The sequence below is a fragment of the Glycine max genome, chromosome 7 (genome assembly GCF_000004515.6).
Source record: "Glycine max cultivar Williams 82 chromosome 7, Glycine_max_v4.0, whole genome shotgun sequence".
Lineage (NCBI taxonomy): Eukaryota > Viridiplantae > Streptophyta > Magnoliopsida > Fabales > Fabaceae > Glycine > Glycine max.
In genome coordinates this window covers 2,411,223-2,438,422 of record NC_038243.2, presented here as the reverse complement: position 1 = coordinate 2,438,422, position 27,200 = coordinate 2,411,223, and the positions used below count along the sequence as shown (strand labels likewise).

The 27,200-nt window shown below is 31.7% G+C and overlaps 5 protein-coding genes across 7 annotated transcripts; 3 read left to right on the top strand and 2 right to left on the bottom strand.

Moving 5' to 3' along the window:
* Positions 1 to 376: 376 nt before the first annotated feature.
* LOC100789589 (uncharacterized) lies at positions 377 to 2,656 on the top strand. 2 transcript variants are annotated; one of them, XM_003529761.4, is made up of 2 exons: positions 377 to 628; positions 2,235 to 2,656. In XM_003529761.4, exons 1-2 carry the CDS (start codon positions 400 to 402, stop codon positions 2,378 to 2,380), a joined length of 375 nt encoding a protein of 124 aa, XP_003529809.2. In that variant the 5' UTR covers positions 377 to 399; the 3' UTR covers positions 2,381 to 2,656. The 2 variants fall into 2 exon arrangements, with proteins under 2 accessions (XP_003529809.2, XP_006583124.1); XM_006583061.3 differs by having other exon boundaries at positions 387 to 628; positions 2,241 to 2,656.
* A 1,347-nt stretch (positions 2,657 to 4,003) lies between these two features.
* Positions 4,004 to 6,587, top strand: LOC100784802 (uncharacterized). Of its 2 annotated transcripts, none has more exons than XM_006583060.4 (4): positions 4,004 to 5,153; positions 5,382 to 5,554; positions 5,820 to 6,007; positions 6,276 to 6,587. In XM_006583060.4, exons 1-3 carry the CDS (start codon positions 4,557 to 4,559, stop codon positions 5,995 to 5,997), a joined length of 948 nt encoding a protein of 315 aa, XP_006583123.1. In that variant the 5' UTR covers positions 4,004 to 4,556; the 3' UTR covers positions 5,998 to 6,007; positions 6,276 to 6,587. The 2 variants fall into 2 exon arrangements, with proteins under 2 accessions (XP_006583123.1, XP_003528326.1); XM_003528278.5 differs by having other exon boundaries at positions 6,251 to 6,587.
* A 1,255-nt stretch (positions 6,588 to 7,842) lies between these two features.
* On the top strand, positions 7,843 to 10,066 carry LOC100789056 (glucan endo-1,3-beta-glucosidase 14). Its single transcript, XM_006583059.3, has 3 exons — positions 7,843 to 7,982; positions 8,420 to 9,459; positions 9,711 to 10,066. The coding sequence occupies exons 1-3, from the start codon at positions 7,919 to 7,921 to the stop codon at positions 9,777 to 9,779; spliced, it is 1,173 nt and encodes a 390-aa protein (XP_006583122.1). The 5' UTR covers positions 7,843 to 7,918; the 3' UTR covers positions 9,780 to 10,066.
* Positions 10,067 to 15,135: 5,069 nt separating this feature from the next.
* LOC100783735 (protein LURP-one-related 5) lies at positions 15,136 to 16,365 on the bottom strand. Its single transcript, XM_003528276.4, has 2 exons — positions 15,878 to 16,365; positions 15,136 to 15,792 (listed from the first exon to the last, which is right to left on the bottom strand). Exons 1-2 carry the CDS (start codon positions 16,100 to 16,102, stop codon positions 15,358 to 15,360), a joined length of 660 nt encoding a protein of 219 aa, XP_003528324.1. The 5' UTR covers positions 16,103 to 16,365; the 3' UTR covers positions 15,136 to 15,357.
* Positions 16,366 to 23,624: 7,259 nt separating this feature from the next.
* LOC106799207 (agamous-like MADS-box protein AGL82) lies at positions 23,625 to 25,128 on the bottom strand. The gene has a single exon (XM_014777377.3). The coding sequence runs from the start codon at positions 24,684 to 24,686 to the stop codon at positions 23,625 to 23,627; it is 1,062 nt and encodes a 353-aa protein (XP_014632863.1). The 5' UTR covers positions 24,687 to 25,128.
* Between the last annotated feature and the right edge of the window lie 2,072 nt (positions 25,129 to 27,200).

Sequence of the window (27,200 nt, the reverse complement as noted above, 5' to 3'; positions counted from 1 at the left end):
TATTTTGAAAATTATTTTTTTACTGTTATGAAATACTTATTTTATAAACTATTTTTTACTGTTATGAAATATGTATTTTGAAAGGTAAAATTATTTTTTATTATTAGGAAAAATTTATTTTAGAAACTACTTTTAAGTGTTATAAAATGCTTATTCTAAAATAATATAACATGAAAGAGTAATTTGGAATTTTAAAAAATTTGGGAAGCTCATGATTCAAATCCCATTAAATCATCCGTCTATACATATAGGTAGGACCACCCAAGCCTAGTTGGTTATGTGAATTGAGCCCAATATTTGATCCATTGGGCTAGGAAGTTAGCCCAAGAAGCCACCATACTAGACAATACTTATAACAACATAATATGCATCATTCATTCATTTTGGTTAAACTAGAAAATGAAATGTCTAGAAATGGCTCTTGTCTCAGTCACCACCGCAAATTCTTCGAAGTTCATTCTCTTACGCACTCTCTCTCGTTCTCACGCTTTCTCCTTCGCTCTCCACCGTCAATTCCAACTACTCTCGTCTTCCTCCGCTGTGCTCCGCCGTCTTCCCCGGTTCCTCGCCGCCTCCCCCGGTTCTCCGCTCCCACCTTCCGAAAACGATTCCAGCAGGCACCTTGAAGGTTCTTTCATCCTTCGAACTTTTAAATGTTTAATTCCATAAGTTGGGTTCTTTTCATGTTTTCGCTTAGTTTATTTATTTATTTATTATATGAAGTGCATTACTGTTGTTCTCTCACGTAAATTCTTTTCCCCTTGTATTCCGTGTTTGAGTAGTTAGTGTAGTAATTGGCGTCTTTTTTGGTTCGAAATGAAGAAAGGGATAAGAATTACTAACATGAAGTTTAAAGATTAGTTTAGTATAGGTCCATGAAATAAATTGGATTTTTGTTTTGATGGCAGATGGATGATGTTCAGTCACGTGATAATTGTCACTGCTATGGATACAAATGAACTTAACTATTCGTGTATTGTTTAAATTCAACACGTTAATTGATCAATCGAGCTCTTTCTAGTTGAATAAACAAGCTCAAACTTGGAAGTTAGACTGGATTATTATTTAACCGAGTCAAGCTTATGCTCTATAGGCTTAAAAACAATAGTTTGCCATCAGGTTGTGTAAGTGTGCATTATCTGGAGACTTGTAATTTTATTTGCTATATGTCTATATTAACACGGAGAATTGTAACTTTATTTTATTATTATTATTATTATTATTATTATTATTATTATTATTATTATTATTATTATTATTATCAGCTACTGAACTTCAAATTTCAAGTCATTTTCGAATAACCTCAAGCTTCGTCAGAAAATTATATCATCTTCATCACCAAGTTTTATTTCTATTTTAAAATCATTTTTATGACTACAATTTAAATTTATTTTAATTTTTGATCATTTGTAGTCATGCTGTTTTTGTGATGCTGCTACAACCACTGTGCTTGGTATTTGATGATAAACTTTTGTCTTTATTATTGTGTTACTAATGTATTATCTTGTTATCATCAATTCTAACTAATTTTTCCATTCTTCCTTTGATATAATATTAGTGTCTGTTCTTTTTGTGAATAAGTGGCTCATAAAGGGATAATCAAGTTCGTTCCAAAAAATATTTTGAATTTTGGAAGTGCATAGTTAACCATCTAAATCTTCAGATGTAAGAAACTAAACTAGGTTAGAGTTTCTCATGTGTATAGGGAGGCGAATATGGTGGTGGAATTTCCTAGCATCTCTGCCCCATAACCAACATGTGTTGGTTCATTTCTTAGATAGACTGCCTAGCGGTTTTGTTTTCTTTCTTCTTAAAAATGTAATGGGGCTTCCTACACCCCGTACTATCTATTTGTAGTGTTGGGGCTTTATGCCCTCCTTTGCACTAAAAAAAAATGAACCTAAATTAGGTAAGATGAAGTCACTCTATGATGCAAAAAATTGTTTGAAATGATCTGTTGTCTGGTGTAGCATTGAATTATGTTGGATATGGTTAGTTTATTCCACAGCATTTTGTAGTCAGACTCAGGACACACATACAATGTGCTTTGTATTATAAAAGCTTGTTTTGGTAGCTCTTGCACATGTGCTCAATGTTATACTTTGGTATAATGATGCCATGTTTTTTAATATTAAATTTATCATATGCTCAATTTCTATCATTTATGTTTTGATTTGGTGTTTATGCTTCTTTAGCAAGGTGCAGCTTTTGGTATTGACAATTTTTTTTTTCAGGAGCAGATGTTGCTACATCTTTAGCCAAAATTCAAGATAGAATACAGATCTTCTTTGCTGTTCTTTTCTGGATATCTCTATTCTTTTGGGCTTCTGCCTGGGATGGGAGGAATAGACCAAACAAGGGATCAAGATTTAGAAGATAATATAATAAGCATTTAATTTGTATATATTGAATATATAGCTTAGGGGGACGACAGAATTACAGCAACAGAAAAAAAAAAGTATGAAACTGTGTCGTATAAGTATTATTCTCAGTAAAATTTCTGCTTTAGAATATTCCACGTGCTAATCACTCTGGAAACTTGAGATATTTTTTTATGTTGACTTGTTTTGCCAGAGTCACAGCTGGTATAGTCTGTGGAAAAAGAAGTGCCTTTTCTAGAGTGAACATTATTTATTTATGGATGGTTTAAAAGTCAGTATTATGTGTTTCAATGAGATGATATTTTCGCATACACTCTGGATGATGCGTATGGATTATGTCAGTATGTGGTTCGCAGTCTTTCATTTAATTGTTTACTTCTCAGGAGCAATGAACGAATACGACATCTTTTGTTGTTTTTCTTTCCTGAACGTAGCAGTAACACCAGACGGAAGATGGAGACGAAATATGTTGTCACCCAATAGACTCAAAGACGAGTCATTACTTAAAAAATTAATCTTCATTTTCGTAAAAAGCCTCAAGATTTTCTTTCTGGGTTGGCATGTAGTTGTCGTTTTCGTTGTATAGGTTCTTGTGGAGTTGTTTCTCAGAGCTTCAGGTAATAATCTCACAGCAGATGTAACCCTCGATGTCTGTTATTGGATGTTTCTCTACTTAACGTAGTAGTTTTATAGACATGTCTAAGCTATCTCATCGTCATGCCGTTGTGGGCGTCCTTTTTCTCTCTTTTCTTTCCTTCCTCTACTTTCTCTCGCCCTCTGTTTCCTTTGTTGTCGTCGATCTCCGCTGTGTGCCGCTGCAATGGCTTCTTCTCTTTTTCCCCTAATCGCATCACCAAAACCACCAAACCTCCATCTGCCAGAGAGTTGTTTTTACCATTGACTCCGAACTTGCATTGTGTGCTCGATCAGTACCATCGAAGCCCCCTCTCGTTACATACAAAGATTTTCAGGTGCTAACCCTAGCACCATTTGTGACGTTGAGAGGAGAAAATCTCAAGGTTTAAACTGTAATTTCCAAATTAAAATAACTGGTAATTACTTATGATAACCCGAATAAAAAAATTGGTTCACGGTAGACCACTTAACACACTTGACCACCTTGGAGGTCGTCAGTTTTATATATCCCATATTTCTGTACTATAGTATATGCTTCTCATGCATACCCAACGTTGCAACATTTTTGACGCAAATATAATAAAATGGTTCTATGTTTTCTTCTGTTTCTTGTCTTGAATATGCTAAGTTGGTGGAAAGAAAAAAAAAAAAACTGACCGATTACTAAATTCAAGTACTCTAAGGACTTCCAAATTCTGACTCTACCAACTGATGCTTGTATCGAAATCAAGTGGAGTAATAACATAAAAGCAAAAGGAACTAGTTTTCACATGTTTTCGAACTTTAATTTATATATATAGTATCTAATATTCTAATAATTAATATTTAATTTGCGGATAAAAAAAAATAATAGCAGCAATTCACTGACATATTAAGTAATGCAGTAGTAGGACAGTATTAGTAATAGTAAGAAATAAGTATTTTACTAATTATAAGCAAGAATCTCACGTCCCCTGTCCACAAATGGCAACAAAATATGCCCATGGTATCCAGAAGCAGGTGTTCATACATGGTTGGTCTCAGTTGGGAAAGGCTAAGGCGAGATGGCGATGCAAAAGTAATTGGTGTCCGTTCAAATTTGCAACTTACAGCAAAACAAAAATGGCGACTTGGGTCCCCCCAATTCGTGTCATTCAATCTACAGTCAAAACGTGTCCGTACTGCATAGGTTGTTGTCTCCCACTTGCATTTCCCTGGTTGCTAACTTGGGAATCGTCATCAGATTCATCTAAGCAATAATGTCCAGTGTTCATTGTTATATAAAGACTTGCTTGTTTCTTGCATTCTATTCCATCTCTCATTCTCAGAGGGTTCACTTCTCTCACTCTAAAATTCTGAAGCACCTTGTTTTCAACTGTTTCTCTTTCCTTTTTTAGTTGAGTACTTTTCACTTCTTAGCTGGTTGGTTTCAACTTGCACCATTTCTTCCTCAGCATTCTATATATGTCCTCATCCCACTGTCTGCATTGCTAGCTCTCATATTACCCCAACTCTTTGATTTTTATTTTTATTTTTTATTGTTTCTATGAGTTGTGGAAAATGTTACTTAGAAGCTCCTCCGCACCAATTCTAACTTCATTGTTATTCTATTCCAAGGAGTTCCCCTCCGAACCAGAACACATTCTTCACCTTCCTAAAACAGCATCAGCTTTAAGTCTAAGCCAAAGCTTGGTGGATATAGACCTTAAAAACTCATCAAGTCCCAGGAGAAAAAATCGTGTGCCACTTAGTAATGTTCCTAATAATCAACAGAGTATAAAGATCAATGAAAGATATGAAGGGAAAGATCCACAACAAAAAACTTTCATGAAAGCAAAACCTTCAATTCTAGAACTGTTTTCAAGCTTCGATTTAGACAAGGGAGTCCTGGATCATGAAGAGTGTGGTGCGGGGAAGAAAGATAGTTGGTTACAGACTTCAGTGATGGGTGCTGGAATGGGGAGTGATGGTGGTTGGATTTGTGGTGGTTGTAATGGTAGTGGAAGAGGCTCAGATGGTGGACATGGAAGAAGGTGGGGTTTCGATGAAGGAAATGATCACGGTAGAGATAGGACGGATGCTTATTACCAGAACATGATTGAAGCAAACCCCAGTGATGCTCTTTTGCTAGGAAATTATGCTAAGTTTTTGAAAGAGGTAATAATTTGTTTCTTGGTCATGTTTTATTTCTTTATAGATTGTGAAAAGCAGAAAATGATATTAAATTATCTACCCTATAGGTCAGATCATTCACCATTAAAAGATTATCAGGCTGGTTAGATTGCGTACCTTGTTGATATATAGAAATGCAAGGAAAACTGTATGTTTCATCTATCTATCTATCTATCTATCTATGGTTGTTTATTGTATTGTATATGCAAATAGGTTTGTGAAGATTATCCTAAAGCAAAAGAGTATCTCGAAAGGGCGATTTTGGCTAATCCTGATGATGGTCATATTCTGTCCCTCTATGCGGAGTTAATATGGCAAACAGAGAAGGATGCTGATCAAGCTGAAGGATATTTTGATCAGGCCATTAAAAGTGCCCCAGATGATAGGTAAAATATATGATCAGCAATTCTACGTTCATTATGGTTTTTGTTCATTCTATTTATTTTTCTAATTGTTTACAGAAATTGAAGCATGTGTTAATCTTTTTTCTCTGATAAAAGAGCATGAAGTAGAGTCTACAGACTTAAATGAAGTTGGTTCCCCTTTGCTGCTTTATATTCTTTTTCTGTTTCCCAAATGCAAAAACGTTTTGACCTCTCTTGTTGAGTTGTTGATAAATTAAACTAACGTATAAATTTTAATTGTTGGTAGCTATGTCCTAGCTTCATATGCTAATTTCCTTTGGGATGTCGAAGAAGACGACGAAGATAAAGACTGCAAAAATAAATCGGATCACAGCCATACATATCCAACCGATCTCTTTCATGGAACTAACCATCACCTTCATTCAACTGTAGCCATAGAAGCCTTACCACTGTTTCTTAAGTGAAGGTGACCAGGTGTGTAACTTGCATGAAAAATGTTAGTAAAATAGTCTTTTGTCAGCTATTGTGAATAGCAGCTTGGAGCATAATAAGAGAAAGCATCTTTAATTTGGTGCCTCTTGTACTATTAAGTTGTAAGGTTTCCACCAATGTCTCTTTTGAGAATGTTAAGTTTTGTATTCAGAGGCTAAGGGGTAAAGAGCAACACTATGTTATATACCTTTAATATAGTATTATTCTACTCTTAATTTAAAGCAGTTTCTAAAATCTTTTAACACGAAAGGGAGCAGGAAGGAAAAGGACTAGAGCATCTGCATGGAGCCATGGACAACAACAACAGCATTCGTAGTTACATATGTTCCAACAGATGATGATAGTGAATTACATAAACCTATGGCTCCAAATGTACTAGGGCCTTGAAAGGTCAAACATATGGCTCTTTTGTCAGCTATGTATGTATTTATGGGTTCTTGTCTTTTTCACCTGTCAGACTCAGTGATAAGGTGGTATTTGTGTTTTGAGAGTTCGTCTTTTTCAAAGTTCTTGTCATTGTATGGGAAATAGTGTCGCTATAGTTTAGCAGCAACTTGTTTAATTTCAGTGTATCAACGGTAGCGACTAAGGCATTATTTGAGGATACTAATCATTAATTTCGTATTTTGTCCTATACTTTAAAAAAGGATCTTGTCTATCTTCGCCTTAATAATCATAAATTCCACCTTGTTCACAAAGATAAAAATTATATTCTTTAAAATCTTACAGTCTGTTTAGTAAGGTGAAAATGGAGGATGGAGGAGAAATAGAAAAGAGACCAGAAATACTTGATTTCTTTCCTCTGCTTCTCAGTCTGTTCAATTCTCCTGGTTTTACTTCAATTTTACTGATTTCATTTCAATCACTGTCTATTTTTGTTGTACGTATAAGCCATGATTTAGGAGGGACCAGCTCTTAAAATTAAAGTTCATCTACAATGTTCAAATATATTTTATAGGGACAGAGCCATGTTCCAATTATAGTGTTTTGCAAAACTATCTTAGTATGTATGATAAAAAATATATTTACATAAAAAAAATTAAGAATCAAGATTACATTTTTAGAAAATTACATTTTATCTTTTTATTTTTAAGAAACCAATTTGATCTTGGAGGGATTAGTATATTTTGGTTGACACAAAAAATAGTTTTTTAAAAACCCAAATCAAATTAATAACCCGATCCGGATGAGATGTACCTAGTTTAGATCTTTTTCGAATAACCCTAACTAAATCAATCACTGAACACTACTTGTTAGACGTCCACTAAAATTTTAAGATAGAAATTAAGTAAGTTTGTTTCAAGACTGTTATTATTAATAATTTTATTTTTTTATATAATCTTATATCCAAAATCATTTTACTTGTTTTTTTTTTTGCGCCATACAGTAATTGCATAATTTGTTATATATTTGTATAGTTTCGCATGTGATATGTCTCGGACCAAACATTCTAATTAATGTTGTGAATGGCCACGAAAGGTATTGATGACCAATTTACACATCCTTCGTATCTAGCTTGATGCCCATGCTAGCTACGCTGCAGACACACCCATTTGATGAAATTTGCAAAAATGGTATACTTTAAGGACGAGTTAAAGGAAGAATCTATTCTAAGCCGCTGAAAACATCCTTGTTTTATATTTCAATCATCTTTTGTTTAAGGCTAAGAATCTAATTCAAATATTTTACTCATCATCTTTTCGCAAAAAGTTAGGAATCTTTAGTTTATGGCATGCCTGGACGAAAAGTTTTGCATCACCTTGACGATTGCTCATATGATTTCTTCGCCCATGACGTTACCGTTATCGAATTACATATTACAGGGAACCCACACATCATTTTCTACGACTGGAATGCTCTTTCATTCTTTAATATCCTCACACTATACGGACCATGTTCTATTCCTCAACTTCCTTCTTTCTTTGCCTTCTATTCTTCTCCGTAACATTTTCTCATGGTGTGTGTTGCTCTTACTAAACTCATCTTTTACCATTAGTTTTTTTCCTTCTAAAAATTGAAAGTTGGTGTTTGCTAGTGGATCATTACTTAAATTGTTTGCAATAATGACATTTGTATAATAGTTTAATTTCTATGCGTTGTTAATGTAACTATGAACCAATCATAAATCATAGAAAAAGACGATTTTTAAAGTAATTATTATGAAAATCAAATAAATTTATGATGTACCACAAATTTGTTGTTAGATTTTATACCGCCAATATGCATAGATTATGAACTCTTTCTTTGGTACCATGCACAATTTTTGTTTTGTTTGGCATTTAGTTTTGTAGAGGTCCTTCCTTTTGCTTGGTGTAAGTAGAAGAGTTGATGTCATTTTTATGTATGAGATGGAATTTTAACCAAAGCTTGGACATATATTCTTGTGTGGTGCAGTTTTTGGGGATAAAGTATTTACGGGAACATATGGAGTAAACTACGGTAGGGTAGCAGACAATCTACCTTCTCCTGAGAGTGTGGTTACCCTTCTGAAAGCTGCAAAGATTAGGAACGTGAGAATATATGATGCTGATCGTCAAGTCCTGAGTGCCTTCAAAGGGTCAGGAATTGCAATTAGTGTTTGTGTACCAAATGAGCTTCTGAAGGAGATAAGTGTGGGTGAGGATCGTGCCATGAATTGGATCAAACAAAATGTTGAACCATATCTTCCAGGAACCAAAATCCGTGGCATTTCCATTGGGAATGAGATATTGGGAGGAGGAGATATGGAGCTTTGGGAAGTTTTGGTGCCTGCAGCTAAAAATGTGTATGCTGCCCTTCAAAGGCTTAACTTGGCACATCAAATTCAGGTGTCAACTCCACATTCAGAGGCTGTGTTTGCAAACTCATACCCTCCATCTGCATGCACTTTTAGGGAGGACATACTCCCTTTCATGAAGCCTCTATTGCAATTCTTCTCACAAATTGGCACTCCTTTCTATATAAATGCATACCCTTTCTTGGCCTATAAGAATGACCCCCAACACATTGACATAAACTATGCTCTCTTCAAGAAAAACCCTGGGATTTATGATGCCAAGACTAAGCTACACTATGATAACATGTTTTTGGCCCAAGTTGATGCAGCTTATGCAGCCTTGGAGAAACTTGGGTTTGACAAGATGGAGGTCATTGTTTCCGAGACTGGTTGGGCCTCTAAAGGGGATGACAATGAAGCTGGGGCAACAGTAAAAAATGCAAGGACTTACAATAAAAACCTGCGTAAGTTACTGCTCAAGAAAAAGGGTACCCCTTATAGGCCCAAGATGGTTGTCAGGGCTTATATCTTTGCTTTATTTAATGAGAATTTGAAGCCTGGCCCTACATCTGAGAGAAACTTTGGATTGTTCAAGCCAGATGGAAGCATTTCATATGATATAGGCTTTACTGGCCTTGTACCTTCCTCAGCAACAACCTCGTCTTTTCTTTCCTTCAAGGTATGGATACATACTCGTATATTTTGCATTATTAATATGAAAAGTGCTAATCTAACACCCAGTTTACTATTGACTGACTTAAATTTATTACAGATAACAAAGTTTTGTGAGTTTTACCTTTTTTTATTGCGTCTCTCGTGATTTTGTAGTTTAGCAATAGCATAACATGTGTTAAGAAGAGTGTTATTAATGATTAACATGATTAATTTCTAGCACGTCAATGCTGATGCTGTAGCATTTGTTCATTTCAGGGTATTGGATCTTTATATGCAATGGTTTCTACAAGCTGTGCGGCTTTTCTTCTTCTTGTAGCATTATAAGCGGTCATAAGAATGAATGTACAAGTGATTTCAATTATTCTTTGGATGTAACAATTTTCAGAACTCACATGCAATTCAAATTGTGGAAATTCCAAAGTACAGATGCCACGTCTCGATGTCTGGCCAATTAATCTTTTTTTAATATTCATCTTCATTAACACTCGGCAATTTAGCATAGACTTTAGTATCCACTCGATGTCTAGTTGATGATCAAGTATTGATATTGTTTTTTTTTTCTCTCTCCAAGATTATAGTGAATTTAAATAACCTATCATCATTTCTTATTATTGTCTTTCTTATCTCTTAACATGATTTTATAGAATTATTGCTTCTAAATATAACGTGTTTTACGTGTCCATTAAGCCTCAAGATAAATTAAGCTAGGTCCCGTTTCGGAGTCCAAACCCATAACAATCAGTAGGACCCACAATTCTTAAGTACATGTGCTTTTGAAGTTTTCTTATTGGCCCAAGTGAAATCATTCGTAGACTTGTACAAAAAATAATAATTATTAGTAAGCATTCCAATCTTAACACAAGGTGTGCCCAAAATTGGAAGAAAACAAAAACCAAGTACACATGTCACTGAGAACATCTTAAGAGCACCTTCTAAGTTCAGCGAATCCTATAGGTACAACCTACAACACGGGCCCAACCAACGTTACCCTGAACAGAGGTGGTCAACATTACTACATTTGTGGCGTTGATAATCACTGCAACGACGGGCAGAGGTTAGCCATAACTGTCTCAGCCTCTTCCACCGCCCTTCCACCATCCGCCACCACTGCTCCACCACCACCTTCGTCTTCTGCGCCATCTTCTTTTCCTACTAATTTCCTTCCCTTCCTCTTCCTCTCTACATTCATCCTTATAGCGCTTTAGATGTATATGTGGACCTTAGAGTCAATACCATTTAGTTACGCATGTCACCTTATAATAATTAAATACTTTTAATTTGTGATTCATGTATCTTTCTTTTTTTTACCTTGGTATGTTTGTGTACACGATCGAGCATGTAATTCCAAAGTAGTCATTAGTTAGAACTTTGATGGAATTTGCATCTGCTACAAGCAAACTACATACTGGTAATGGTAAATGATATGCTCAATTAGTCAAAGTTTGCATTTAATTTTGGTAGTTTGCAAAAGCCTGTCTCGACCTCAACTTTGTAGACTATAATAGATAGATTTTAAGTGTAAAACTCAAATCAAACGATGATCGTTTTGATTAAATAAATAATATTTATGGATTGACCAAGTGACTGTTTGTTTAACTCATTTTGTTTGCCTCTTCTTCATCAAATTGGGCAGCAAGCCCACTACTACGGCATTCTAATTTATGGCCCAATAAAAATACTCTAGTTATGGACATTCTGAACTAGAAGCACTCAAATCCCATGAACATTAAAAATGTGAGGCAAAATTATTCTCTTTTATCTTCTCTTTGGAGGGTCTGGTCACCATGAAAATATATTGCTACACTATTTCACGTTTAAAATAAAATAAAGAAACAATTAATATATATTCATTTATTGTATCTGAAAAATCAAGTTATGTAGAGTGTTCGCAAACTGCAAGCACTATATGAGTGTTTGCCATTAAACAATATTTGCAAGACTCATTTCATAAATAGCAATTACACACAGTCACGCTGTTCGTAATTTCCACAATAAATGGTGTGTTGAGAAATATAAAATACAAAATGTAATTATATATGTATATATACTAAAGATAATGAATGTTTCTTATAAAATATTAATTACACTAATTATTATAATAAAATAAGTGGAAAAAATATTATTATTATTATTATTATTAAATAATAAATGAGAAAGTTATTAAAAACATTTTAAATCTTTAATAAGGATAATTTTTTCAAATTAAATTATTTTATTATAGTAATTTATCTAATTAATAATTTTCTTAAGAGATGTATATTATTTCAAATATATAGATGATATGATAAACACGCTACATATATTATTTCAACTTTTAACTAAATAATAAGGAGTGTACGTGTTCGGTCCAATTAGCTTGTGCATTATCATCGACTAATTAATTGCCACACCATATAAAAAATAGACTAGATATATTGCTCAATTAGTAGGCAAACTGTCAAAATCAAGTTAACTCTTCTAACTAAGATTTGGATTTCTGTTAAAAATGTGGTGTATGAATTCTAAGAAAAATCTAATGGTCCACAAACTCAATTTTACAACAAAAAAAAAATCTGAATACTTTTGTAAACTTCATTTTATCCTAAAAGTTTATTTGTAACAATAAAACAAATATACACTAATTCTCAGCTAACCCTGCTTACTATCTATGTAACCCACCGATCGAGAATTCCTTATAGTATCATAAGAGGTAAACTTGACAACCAACTACACCTTAACCCACTGAGAATGACATAAGTTTTTGAGCTATGTCGTACATCAGAACATTTAGTGCATGAATATGTATTCATATACTTCGCATCCAATGATCTCATGCACTTTTTGTCTTCTATCTTTGCTTTAGCATGTATAAGTGTCTTTATTACAAACCTACAGCAAAATATGGTCCTCGTAAGAATATGGTTCTTGAATTTAAAACTTAACTTTCAGAAAAGAGGAGTTAATATGGTCCTAACAAATGGTTCCGTCCTCTGGCCTAAAAGTGGTTATCTTCCTTGTAATAGAAAAAAAAGAAGATAAATATCGTTGTTGATTAGCAGCGTTTTTCTTCTTGCGTATTTTGCATCTGAGTGCGGGATTAGATTAGCAGGGACACATATCATCTGAATTTACTTTAATGAAGCATTATCATACAATAAAATAGTAAATTTAATTAACTACATTTTCATAATTTTATTTTTTTCTAATATTTGTTCAAATATATCATGTCAATTTCCTAGGTAAAACGTTGGTCAAAAGCAGTATACTAAAAGGGAAAATATAAAAAAAAAATCTTCAAGTTTATATATACATCCTTAATTAATACTATTATAATCATATAAAAAAGTCGAAGTTATATTTTGATGCACGTTTTTGCTTTTCTCTAATTCTACCGTACGATATCATTACATTAAAAATTACAAATGTATTAATTTAGTAATACCAACCAATAGTAAATGTTATATATATTTATAAGAAAAATGATTAATTATAATACTTCTTCTTAAATGTACATAGAATTAGTTGAATATAGGAATAATAAATATATAAGCATACATTAATATTGATACATGATTTTTTTTATCGTTTTATACTACGCACATGTTTAAGCTGGTCAAAGGCAAAATGGGATATATATGACTATATATGCATGCATGATATGAATATCGATCCTTGAATTAATAATTAACGATGGGGTGGTTCACTCTGTATACGCGCTTGCCGACAAGTGGACAAATATTTCATTTGTTAATAGTGATATATGAACAGGAATTTGAATAGCTCCCTTTACAGTTCTGCTTCTGCAGATTCTCACACCACTTTGATCTTCTCTTTAATTTGATTGCATTATTTTGTGTGTACGTATATGGTTGGTCTATTAACCTAGCTAGATGTGTAGCTTTCTTTATTCCAAATTATACAAAAGTAATAAGACTGTTGAAACGGGAATTCAATTATATATATAACGGTGGACATGTGAAGTAGTATACGGCTAAGGTTCTTGCCTTTTCTACTTGTAATTTTTTATTTCTTACCTTTCTTGGGGCATGTTACGAACAAATTATTCTGCAGTTTATTGGTCATAGAGGAGGAAAGATCGACCATACTATCTGCCCTCCTAATATCATCTCCACAGAATTTATTCGTTATGTGAGTAAGAATGCATGAATTGAGAGAATAAGATTCTTACTCACATAACGAATATATTTTGAGTTAGGTCGGCACTTTATTTGAAAGCTGGTGGTCAAACATAATTCAGATATAAAAGGAGTAGAAGAAAATAATTAATAGAGGTACTTACACAGCAGGAAAAGTCGATACTACAGTGATTTAAAAGTTTTCAGTAATGTGAAATAAAACTCAATATATAATTCATTAATACACAGCCTCAAATATATTGGTAATCCCCTCGTCCATAAATTTTACTTAGTTACTTTTTTTTAAGATTGCTCCTACATATTACATGATTAATTCAATGAATGCTTATTGGTTCTCTTTTGCTCTCGTAACCATGTAAGATATAGAGCTTAAAAACTGGCAACTTTTTTTTTTTTTTTTTATGTATGTTACGTACAGTAATTTTTCTTCTATTCAGATTTTGACTTTGTATTTGCTCATATATTGCATTTCTACGTACATATGTAGAGGTTTTTTCTTTTTCTTTTTTTCCTTTGACCAGAGCCAAATAAGTCGCCCTTATATTATCCATCACTTAACTCATTACAAACCAAAAGATGAAAAACAGTTTTGCCCATTTTTCTCAAGAATAGTAGATATACAAATTATATTGGAAATAAGGTCGCAAACTAAATTCAGAGTTGTTTTATTATTTGATTCAATTCTTACAAACCAAAAGATGAAAAACAATTTTGCCTATTTTTCTCAATATTAATATATATACGATTATATTGGAAATAAGGTCAAAAACTAAATTCAGTTGTTTTATTATTGTTGATGCTTGGGGACAAGAAATAATTTTACTTATGCATAAGTAATATATAGTTTAAGTTTGAAGCAAAAATAGGTGAAATAGAAAAGCTAAATGTTAGAAAATAAATGCTTTTCAAGTCCAAGATGTCGGTGTGCTTAGAATGCTAATACCCCTTTGCTTTCTCGAATAGTAGATAGTGAAAGGACTAAAATTCCTATAAATATTTTATAGGAATATCATGACAAGGACTCAAAATTATAAATGAAAAGCTAAAAAAAAATAATACAATGACAAAATAAAAAATGCTTATTTATTAGGCCATCCAACATATATAATTGGTTGATCAATATGTTTGAGCTGTTATAAACGTATTCCCTGATAGTGAGAAATATATAGCAATCAAAATAGCAAACAATTCAGAAATGTTATTTATTTTATTAAAATGTCAACAGTGAAAAATAGCTAGTCCGTCACAACAAACACGCTGCCCTATAGTTTCAATCAATCGAAATAGCAAACATTTCACAAATTGTCTTAAACTGCTAATGGTTAGAAATAGCCAGTCTGTCACGTACCATTCACAAATTCCCTGACATATGATCTAAATTTAAGATGCTAGCAAATTGTTGTGAAAATGGTAAAAGGCACATCATTTAATTGAACCATATACTTAGGTTTGGAAGGTATTATTGTACAGCATCGACCATTTAACTGAAAGTATCCATTCAGCCAATGATAAAATTAAAGAGCAAATCAAGCAAGCATGGGAAATTAAGATAAGTTTATCTTTAACTTTCAATGCATATAGAATGTACAAGATCGCATAGTGATTATGATCCAGAACATCATCATTATTTTTTTTTTTTACAAAAAAAAAACGAGATGAGCCATAAAAAAAAAAGGGCAGAGAGAAAGAAAACCCTTTGAGAGGGAACACTCCAACGATCAGTGAGTAAAACGTCAGAATCAGAAAACAAGACAAATCTGATAATCTCAAACTGGAACCGGTGAAACAAATCCCAGATCTTCTGCAGCAGGGTGCACCGAGGGCTCCAAGATTCTATCATCAAAGTAATTCTCACCGTTGATCTGATCAAGTACCAATACCAATCCCATGGCAAAGGCCGCATCGAAACCAGGCTTCACGCAGAGCCAAAAGACTTCCTTCCCGAGCATAACGCTGGTGGTGGGGTCCACTTTGCGACGAATCTCAGCCACAAGTTCCTTAGCGGCATTGAAAACCTTGCAGCAGCGCTGCGGGAAGCAACCTTCGATGAGGTACTCCACACCGGGGCTATCGTACACCTCCACCGCCACGCTGGTCCTCGACCGTCCGATGATCGACGATCTCTTGACGCTGAAAATGGGTTTATGACCCTCCGTTCTCTCCCCTTTGAAGCCTTCCCAGCGTTGATGAAGACTCGGTTTCTGGCAATTGAAAAGGAATAATAGGCAATTAGGCATAGATGAATCCTAGTACATGTTACCTCGTACAAAGAAGAGAAAATGGTACCTTTCGGCGGAGAGTGAGAAGAGAACGGCCATGGGGATCCATGAGAACGAGCTCGTCCTTGTCACGCGCGCGGGGACCGTAGGAGTCGAAGCGGAAAACGAGTTGGCCTTTGCAATCGTAGACAGCGAAGCCATCACCGTTGAAGAAGAGAGAGGTTTTGAGCACTGTGAAGTGAGTCTCTTCTTTGAAAAGGTACCCTTCTTCAACCACCAACTCCTCCTTCATTCTTAGTTTTGCAAGAGAATACGTGTGTTTGTGTTTGTGAAGAGTGGAGAAAGGGAATTAACTTGGCTTTTGGCATTTGCTGTACTATAGTGGGAAACCAAATTTGAGTTGATATAGAAAAGGTACCATCATTATCATCATTCGTCAATGTTCCTTTCTGTGCTGTGCTTTCTTTTTCCTTTTTATTTTTTTATTCACTACTAGAAAAAAGTATTTTACTTGTGGACAAGCTTCCATTTTCGTGTTGAACCAATGTAGATATTTACGTGATTTTTCACATAAGCCACCCCGCGGTTATATACACTACTTTTTTAGTATCTAATTATAAGTAATCATGATCTCAAGCACATTGATTAAGATGTATTAAAAACAATTCTCATCAGTTTTAAGTGATTGCAAATATTTTATACTGTATTTGGTACTACTTTTTAGATAATAATTATTAAAATTGTTTTAATGTTATTGTTTAAATAAAATATGAACACATGTGCCAAAAGCTTTTTTTTTTTTTAACAAATGCGTGTGTAGCCAGAGTAGCTATGTTTAGTATAGTGATATTATATACGTTTACTTGTACACATGTTTATTTTGTAATTGTGTAATTTTTATTCTTCAATTATTATGATATTATATATGTCTATCTATACGAATGTTTATTTATGTATTTATTTATAAAAATGCACATGTTTATTTATATTTGTACAATTTTTATTCTTCAATTATATTTTTTTTTAATATGTTTATGGTTTAATTCTACTCCCTAACGTAAAGGTATTAAGATACTATCCCGTTGCTTTTGACCAAACACTTTTAAAGAAAACTTTTTTTTTATTTTGAAATTTTATGTAATACTATTAATTAGTATTATTTTTTTAAACTAAAATTTAATAGTCATATGTTTTCAGTGTAAATATTTTTATATTACTAATTAATTAAAAATACTATGCACTCAACTTGATTCTTGAAAAATGTTAATATATAATATACACTTTAATTTATTATTTTAATACATTCTTTGTTATTAATTTAATTTCTTTCTCTAATTAATCGTCCGAGATTTTTTATGTTGGCTTTTGTAACTTGGCATTAGGTTTTTACTTGTCACCAATAAAACAACTTTAATTGGTTGAGTTAGTTTTTATCTGATTCTTTAAACAACTCATTGATTTCACTAATTTACTGATTTTCAGGCCGATAGATAAGTCATTTTTTTCCAACCAAGATGTGCATATAGTATAGTATGCAGAAGATTTTGTCAAAACAAATTAATAAAATTCATAGGTGTCGTGACTGGGTTAAAGTTTAATAGTCTATATATATCGTCTAGTTAAATTCGTTGATTTAATGCATAAATCATCATACAAAGAATTAATTCTGTTTGAAGATTTCTACAGGGGGTCAAATATTTACGGAAAACAATGTAAAAAAAAATTATAAAAATTTTGGAGATAAAAAATAAGGTTTTAGTTGCCATACGAGTGTGGTACTTGTGGGTTGTCTACAGCACTAGTCCAGATGTTTGGAAGAAATATGGGAATCGGAAAAATTCCACCAATATGTATTAGATGGAGATTGGATTCTCAGCAAAAGAATCTGTACGTAGTTTTCTATCTTAATGCAAAAAGAGACAAAAAGAAACCAATGCGTGGCTTATGTTTTATGTTCCAAGCAGTGATTTCCAGCTGAATTGTGATTCAGCGTCTACGTACTCTTTTGAGGAGTAAATATTTTTAGATTACGGAAAGAGTGAGAGGGTTTTGGGGCTTATTTAGACCCTCCTTAATAATAATAAAAAATAAGTTAGAGGAAAATTATCGATTAATCACAACATTTATTAATTAGTGTTATCTAATTGCGTTTTGATGGGGTCCAAACTCCGTTTGGTTTTGGGCCTTCGTCAATTATTTTAATAGAACTTCATAATATAAAACACCGATGGAACTTGAGTAGTAGCTTGACTACCTAGATTTTTTTTATCCAAGAATTTTATTTTTTTTTTAAAAGCTAAATAAAGTTGTTAAGTGTTTATGTTTATTCAATTAAGTTAGTCAATTAAGTTTTTGAGTAGCGACTTGTATTATTAAATATATTATCTAAGAAATTGTTAAGTGTTTACCTTTACTCAATTATGTTAGTCAAACTATTTGGGACCCAGCAATGGATAATATGATATTAGGTAATTAAGTAGGTGTAGTTTGGTCAACTTAAATTAATTTCCTAACTTCACCAAAACTTGAGAGGTATCTTAACCTTAGTTACTTGAATTAGAATAGAATCTACATACTCGAAATGATAAAGACTTTAATTTATTTTAAAAAAAATCTCATTAACTTTTACACTTGAGAAAGCACTCGTTTTTGTGGTGGGGTGAAAATAATATTAACCAAAAAATGCACGTTTATAAGGTTATCACATCAATTAATTTGGAGGAATTTCACTCTTTTAGAATGAGTGGTGCTCTCTAAAAATAAAAATATAAAGTTATAATTGTTAAATAAAAAATATAGGATGATTTTTAATAATTTATATAACATTATACACAAATATACAATCACAAATTCACAATTACAAATGTTGATCACCGAGTACGTTGAATGTAGATCATCAATTGGTAAAAGATTAATCTAACTTAATCAGTAATATCCAATTCAACTTGAAATTATTTTAGTTACGTTGGTCTTGAGTTAAGATATCGATAGACTAAGTAGGAGTGTACAGTGACAATCCCCCGCTTCCCTCCCCCCTAAACTCTTTAAATTACCTTACACTTATATTAAAAATAATATTTGCCTCCAACTAAAAGAAAAAGCCTATACCCCCCATGAAAACATACTATCCATTATTGCATTTTTTTTTTAAATTGTATCACAAACAAATTAATTTTTACTTTATAGAATACTACCCAAGGTTGATTTTACTTACCATGCATTTCAAAAAATTTCGCCCCCACCCGGGCACCTCCTATATGTTTTTTCTGGTCCAAAAACAACTGTATATTAAATAATTGTAGAGAAAGTATAATTTATAATGATTCTATTCTATCCACACAAAATTATTCTAGCAAAAGATATTTGTGGTGTCTAAAACATAGTTAGGGAGGTTAATTTAATCAACAATTATTATGCCACATTTTTACTATCTTTTTCATCCAAAAAAATCCAATTAACGAATCTAAGCTAATCAATAAACAATAAAATGCAAAGTGAGGAGTATAATAATCCATTTGTACTCTTTAAACTCTACAGTTGAATTTAAAACAATAACATAAAATCAATGAAGAATGGTACCATAGACAAAATGGCCACTAAGTAGATGAAAGAAGAGCCAATAGCTACCTTTCTTTCCTAGGTCGGCAAGTTCCCACTTCCCACCATCCATATCTATCAAATCCGATCGACAAATTGAAATTCTAAGCTAGCATAGAAAAGTAACATGGATTCGAGCAAGAACAACTATGATTCATTGATTCCATTTTCCATAGTCAAAAAACACGCTATCTTGGTGGGCTAGGGTGGACCTCTTATGAGTTATGGCCTTCTTCTCTTTTTGTTAAAATTAAAAATAAAATTTGATTATTTTAGGATAGATTATATTTCTAATATTTCATTAAGAGTTCATATTAACAAAATTATCCCATACAATACTACAAAAATTGCCATATATTAATAAATTGACATTTGACTAGTCTTGTTGATACAACTTTTGTTTTAAAAAAATGAAACAATTAATATAAACTTTATAAATTTAAACTAACACTATAACAAATTTCAATAAAATATTATGACAGACAATGTTTGTATGGCGAGTTATATTATTGGGTTAGACTCATGATATTTATACTAACAATTTAATTTCTATTAAAAAAAAACTATACCGACGACCAAAACAATCACAATGCTTAACATTTTTTATACGTTAATATATAACTTTTTTAGTAAAAAAATATTCAATATATTTTACTTTTTTGAATTTTAAATATTACATATTATTCTAATTCACTACAAAGCCTTTATATATTGAGCTATTTTTAAATGTACACTAGCACTTATATAGTTGAATAATATCACATTAAAATACATGCATTATTATTAGTGGCTCAATTAAATGCACGTATGTAATTTAACATGTCGATCTTGGCAAGCAATGACGCATCTATGTGTAATTCAATTTCAATTTTTTTAATACTAATTCGCATTTAACTTTACCTTTAAATCCCATAAAAAAAATACCTTTAACTATGCCTTCACCATCTGTTAAGAAAAAAAAAAAAAACCTATTCCTACTATCCACAAATTTTATGTCGTCCTTAAATGTTTTGACTATATTCATCCACCTGAAGATCACTTATTTTAAGTATTCCAATTCGTTTCAAAATATTTATCATTTTAGAAAATAAGAAAATATTAATAATTTTTTTAATGTTTTCATTTATTGATATTTCATCTAAATACTTACATGGATTCACAGATTATATTTTAATTCTTTTTTCATCTAAGTAAGCCAATTATCAATCTCATCACAGTCACACTATCTGTAAATTAATTAGCTTCACTATTTTTCTTTTCACTCCCCTTTACCAAACCACGACAATGAAATGCCAACTTTTTTTAACATCATCAGGATAGTCTAAATAGCAGTACTACATTTTGGTGTGGCAAAATTTCGTCCACAATGCATGAAATATTTAGCTGGTGATGATTTGCCACATGAAGTGACTTTTTTGCATGCTACTCGCAAATTAAAGGCAATATCATTATCATGCTACATTAGGAATCTAGCATAATTATTACACGGTGGAAGTTGGGGAGAAATCAATTAGTATTAGAGACTCTCCTAATCCTCCAAACAGTTAAAGCCTTCCCGTGGAGTCAATCAATTATTACATTGAAAACAGCTTATAATGCGTGGGGTTAAATCACACTCCACCTCCACAAAAGAAGGATCATTGTTCAAACTTCGGAACAAGCACCTGTGAGGACAACCTCTTGATAGTTAATTGGTATAGCGGTGATATATATATATATATATATCAGTTTCTCCTGCTTGTAGGGCATAGTCGTGTTTTAAAATGCAGACGACATAACATCTTGCTTGCAGCATCCATGACGGCAACCCATTTTTGCTGCATCACATTATAACAACCAGAGTTAAAATTCAAATTCTTTACGAGTCATTTCAATTAATTTGTGATTTAATTGGCCAACTTATAAATTTATTTGATTAAAATGTGTTGGTAATTATTATTTTTTAACTATCTTTCGGTATTAATTTTTCAAATGTTACTTATATTCGAGCTTATAGCTTATAAAAATAAATCATGGTCCTACGAACCATATATTCAAATAGTTTGGATTCACATGGATTTAGTACATGTCTCCCATGTTGTTTTGTTTACCTCTTTTTTTTTTTTTTTGTTTATAATGTTTCTTGGTTGATTGATTTTGCTGATTAGCCTTAGAGGTGTCAACCTTAGTTGAGATCTCTAACGTTAATCCAATGTGCTAGCTTGCCCTTTTGTGAAGAGAAAAAAGGTTTTTTTTAGTAAATATATTTTCTCTCTCTTACTTTTTTTTTAATCTATACTACTTTACAATTTAATTTTTAATATGTACTACTTGATATTTTTTCTCTCCTTTTTGTTTTTTAATTTAAAATATTATAAAATATAAATATTATATTATATAATTTTTTTAATTGGTTTTCAAATTAGTTATTTATTAAATTAAATTTTATAATTTTGTTTTTTATTTTTAAAAAAAAATATACAGATAAAGAAAAATAAAAAAATTGGATAAAATTAGAGTACAATTTTTTAATTACTTTGTATGTACTTTTATAATTACATTTATGTGTTGTTGATATTTTTTTTGTTATGTTCAGTAATTAAAAAAATAATAAAATTAGTTAGTAGTATTAAAATAAACTAAAAAACAAAGTAAAAAAATAATTGATATATCTATCTTACATAATAGACATAAAATTTCAAAGAGTAGTAACTGTGATATTGAAAATATATTAAAAATATATTTAAAAATATTTATTGAAAATATCTTTAAAAATATTTTTAAATAAAAATATATTGAAAATATATTTATTTAGTAGTTATTTTTGGCTTAAGTGATAAGAATTGATATTTTTATTATTTGTGGTTTGCATATATGAAAGAAAAGATTAAAATATCCAAAAGATACCGATAAATACTAAATATAAGTTATTTTTTATAATAAAAATATTAAAAATATCTTTAAAGATATTTAGTTAGTAGTTATTTTTTTCTTAAATGACATGAATTGATATTTTTCTTATCTATGACTTACAGGTATGAAAAGAAAAGCAAAACAAATCTAAAAGATATCAAAAATACAAATAAGAAAGATTTTTTGACATCAGGCCCAAATCCACCACAATAACGATAAAAATGGAGCCAAACTAAGGAGAAAAGACATTGAGTCTCACATCTCTCACTACTACTAGCCACAGAACTCTACCTCTCTCTCATGTTATTATCTTTATCTCTTACTTTACAACTACTACACCTGTGTCACTCCCATTGCAGTATCACCAACTTAAGTTTTCAGTAGACTTGAAGTGTGACCACCTACCACACTACATTGATCGACACCACCATTTTGTTTAGTAGCAACATAATGTACAACCACCAACAGGTGCACTCGAGGTTGACATGATCTCCGATGAAAAAGTAATGTATTCGAGCAGTCAAAGAATATAACATCAGAAATCATTTTGACTGCAGAACAATCTACTCTGACCAGAGAAGGCTAAACTTCGTGTGTAAATTACATGAAAATGGTTGTAGATGAAGCTTAAGTGCATGCAATTCAAAGAGATATAACAAATGGATTATCAAGAGTACCAGAGATCATCACACTTGTCTCGCGTCAATGCTTAGACAAGATCATCTGCAACTTGACAAATATTTCATAGCACAGATCATCCAACCAATTGTCAAAATAAACTCAACCGTCTTCATCAAGATGTTGATTGCAGAAATCAAAACGTTTATGAATTATATCTCATTATACAGAAGACATGCTTGACAAAGCAAAGAACGATGAAGATTATTCATGGAAACTGGGATAATTAAAGGAATAATGATTTCATTTGTTTTGATAATAAAAATAAATTTAGATTGATAAATTGAGGTAAATGTGATCAAATCAATATCAAATTTGGAAACATATCAATTAATCTTTGTAGGAATCTTGTATATATTATTTTCAAACACAATTATCAATTCCTTCATACAAGCATATGACTATTTCATGAAATGGAAATAGCATCAACTTATTCGTAATCGGCTTTGGCACAAATAATATATATAATATTCTAAAATTACATACGATCGAAACCCACCAAAGCCTACGCTTTCTACTAACATGATGCCTACATTTCCTACCAAAAGCACTTTCAAGCCAAAAAAAAAAAAGTGCCTAAAACTTACTTAGAGTTAAAAGAAACTATGCGTATTAAACTAAATAATAATAGCATAAAAACCCAAATTTTACTTGGAGTTACTCATTCGAAAAAACATATTACGGCAATCTGTTTGAAATCCATCCAATGATAGTGGCAAGGTAGGTAAAACTACTCCTTGATGATCATTCTCAGATAGAATGGGAATATTCTGCAAGACTGATTCATCAGGTTGACTACCCACAAGATCACCATTTAGTGGATTCGACCAATCCTCAGTTCCAATGGGTCCATTAGCCCAGTCAAAGCTACCATGGTGATTAGCCCAATCCAAAGACTCACCAAGTTGATGATTAGTTGAATCTAGAGGAACAACAACTTGATTAGTAAAATCTACCATCTTATTTTTTCCTTTGAGTGACTTAAAAGTTTCAAGTGCGATCATTTGGCTCTGAGACATGCTTGGCATGTAACTAACGCAAACATCACCTTGTTGAATGTTTCTCAACATGCTAACTCCATGACTAGAAGCTCCACCAACCTGATTTGTTGAATTCAACACCCTCCCATTATTATTATCATTAAGTAGTGGCTCTACATGAGTAGGGATCATTTGGCTTTGAGAAATGTTTTGCATGAAATTGAGTTGGCTTGAATGGGAGGAAGAAGCACTTTCCTTAGCCATATTTTGCATGGATTTGATGTGAATTCTCTGGTCACAAGCTTCAATCTTAGCATTCACATTAGCAATGAATGCACTCAATTGCTCCTTTTCCATATTACTCAAACTTGGACCCCAAGTTGGATACTTGATCTCTCTGGCCTGTTTATGCAATTTGGAAATCTCAGCTTCAACCATGTTCTTCCTATTCTCGAAAAAGTCTTGAATAACAAAGGTCTTGGGAGGTTTTTCAGCCCTTTGACGCTCATAGTTTTCAATGATGGGACGTACCAATGTGGGGTTTTCAGGCCAAGTCACAGCTCCAACATCACCATTGATGTCATCATACACAATCAAGCAGGCTTCAACTCCACACATGGTGGAAAGTTGAGAAATTTTTGTAATTAGTCCTTCCTTTCTCGTCTTGAAAGTTGACTTACGAGATCTCTCATTTGAAATAGGTTTCAAGGTTATTCTTGCACGGCCCATTTTCTAAAAAACAACAACATATGTACAAAACCAAAAGGGTCAGTAAGATGGAACCTTTGATCTATAATATATAATATATAATTCAAAAGACCATTCACGGTGTAAACTTTTGATGGATACAACAACAAAAAAGAACCTTCTATGGGATGGACAAAGTGAAAGAAAGAACCTTGAACGGTTCTTCAATCTCCAAAAATTGAGAATTCAAGAAACCATACGAATGCGCTTCTTTTTGTTCCTGCTAGCTACCCTATCATTTTACTTATATATACTTGACAATTTATTACTCTAGCTGCGCGATTTTTTTATTTTTATCTCAATCGAATCTTAAATTGTAAGTTTCCAATTATTTTGTTTCAGTTACCACAATTATGGTTTTGTGATTTATTTATTTCCTAAATCTTATTTATTAATATGATTTTTTTCATTGTGATTTTTTTTGTTTAGGCCAAGTATCTTTCATTATCACTAGAAGATAATCTTAGTTGAATCGAGTAAGATTGATGTGGACGGTACAACTTTATTGTTGGAAAGTATATTTATTATTTAGATTTTTTTTCTTCAGCAAGGAGGAGAAATATAAGGAATATATAATTATTATTTATTTTGGAGGAAGAAATATTTTAGGAAATGAATCTGTTTAATAAATAAAATAAAACTGGATTATTTTGATTGAAAGTGAATTTATTGATTTAAATAAGAAAAATATAATCATTATTTTAAAAGAATCAAATTAGGTAAAAGAAAAAAGTCATTAGTTACTCTTATCATGTGCAATGTTGCACACGTTCAAAAAATCGAAATAACAAATTCAAGATACTTTATAGCAGCAGTACTGAGCTGAGCTAATTTTATTAGAAATCTTAAGCACGACTGACTCGTGTACTCTCCCCTTCATCAATCAACCAAAATTATCTGGTCATATGAATAAAACAGAGGAGATTTTATTAGAAAAAATAAAATTCATTTTCATAATCTTAAGGGTTAATTTTTTGGACTGTAAAAATATTTTACTTTAAGAAGGATTATTTTTTTTTACTTCGAAAATATCTCACTTCAAGAAAGAAAAATTCCGTAAGTTGTAATTTATAGGACTATATCTGACGGGGGAAACATTTATTTTACCGATGTACCAAAAAAAAAAAGCTTCACCATAGATATTTTATACTGAAAGGTAGATAGTTAATCACTGGCATTCCTAGTGTGTATGGCAATTGTTGTATGACAATTTCATATGGCACCAGTTCGAATGCTAGTAAGAAAGAAAAAACAAGAAAACTAGATCCTTGAATTGAGGTATTCTATAATACCTCTCTTTTTACCTTTTACCTTCGTATTGTACCTCTATGGTAACGAGTATTTTGGTCATTAAGAAAAACTATAAAATGCTGTCATAATATCGTTAATATTCGCAAGAGGTAAGTTTCATTAAAAAAAAAATCATATCTAAGTTTAAGCCAAGCATTAATGCTTGGGGTTACTAGAAAAAAAAAACAGTTTTAATGCTAGAAAAAGGACAATTTTAATACTCCAAACGAAGAAATCTGTGTGAAAACAGTTAGAATTTAGAAGAAGTATTTTTTAAGTATTTTATATTTTGTTACACAATTATGTATGCTATAGCATTATCTCAACAACTAATTTAATCAAGGATTATCTAAAAATATGTGTCTATTTGAAGGAAAACCTGGATTCAGTGTAATGCCATCAAGGAATAAGGAATGAGATAAAATTGTTTTCTATCTAACAACTAGGGATTTTTTATGCAGCCAACTAGGGATTGAACGATAGAAAAATGTTCTCTACTTGATTACTAACATTTTCTCATAATTGTGCACACTCATAAACTATCTAATGGGATAAATTTTTTCTTAAAAAAAATCTAAAATATATATTTTGTCTTCATAAATATTGAAAAGTTCAGAAGAATCTGTTTCTACAAAATTTTGGATGTGTTTTTCATTCTGGTAAGATTGAAATATGTTATTCTTTTTTTTGTCTAGAATTAAACTCAAATGAATTCAAGCTTACGTGATATTTTTTCAAACTTATATTATATGTTAAAATATGTTTTTGGTCCTATAAATATCAAAATGTTTGAAATTATTTCTTATAAAATTTTGAGTCTTTTTTTCGATTTCAAAAATTTAAAATTTGTTACCTTTTGTTTAGATGTAGGTTTAAGTATCCAAACTTATATGTTACTTTTTCATTGATTTTATTGATGATTATTAGAGTGAGTGATTTCTAGGGATTAAAAATTACCACAAAGTATTAAAAAAACTATAATTTCAATATTAAAAAATGTCACGTAAACTCGGATTCGTCCAAGCCTGACTCCAGGTAAAAAATAACACATTTCAATTTTACGAGCATAAAAAACACACGAAATTTTTTGCAGTAATGAATTCTAGATTTTTCAATATTTATAGAAACCAAAATTTTGCTAAAAAAAAATAAGCAAGTCATATGATAACTTTTAATAATATTTATGTGCTCCGCATTTCTATCTCA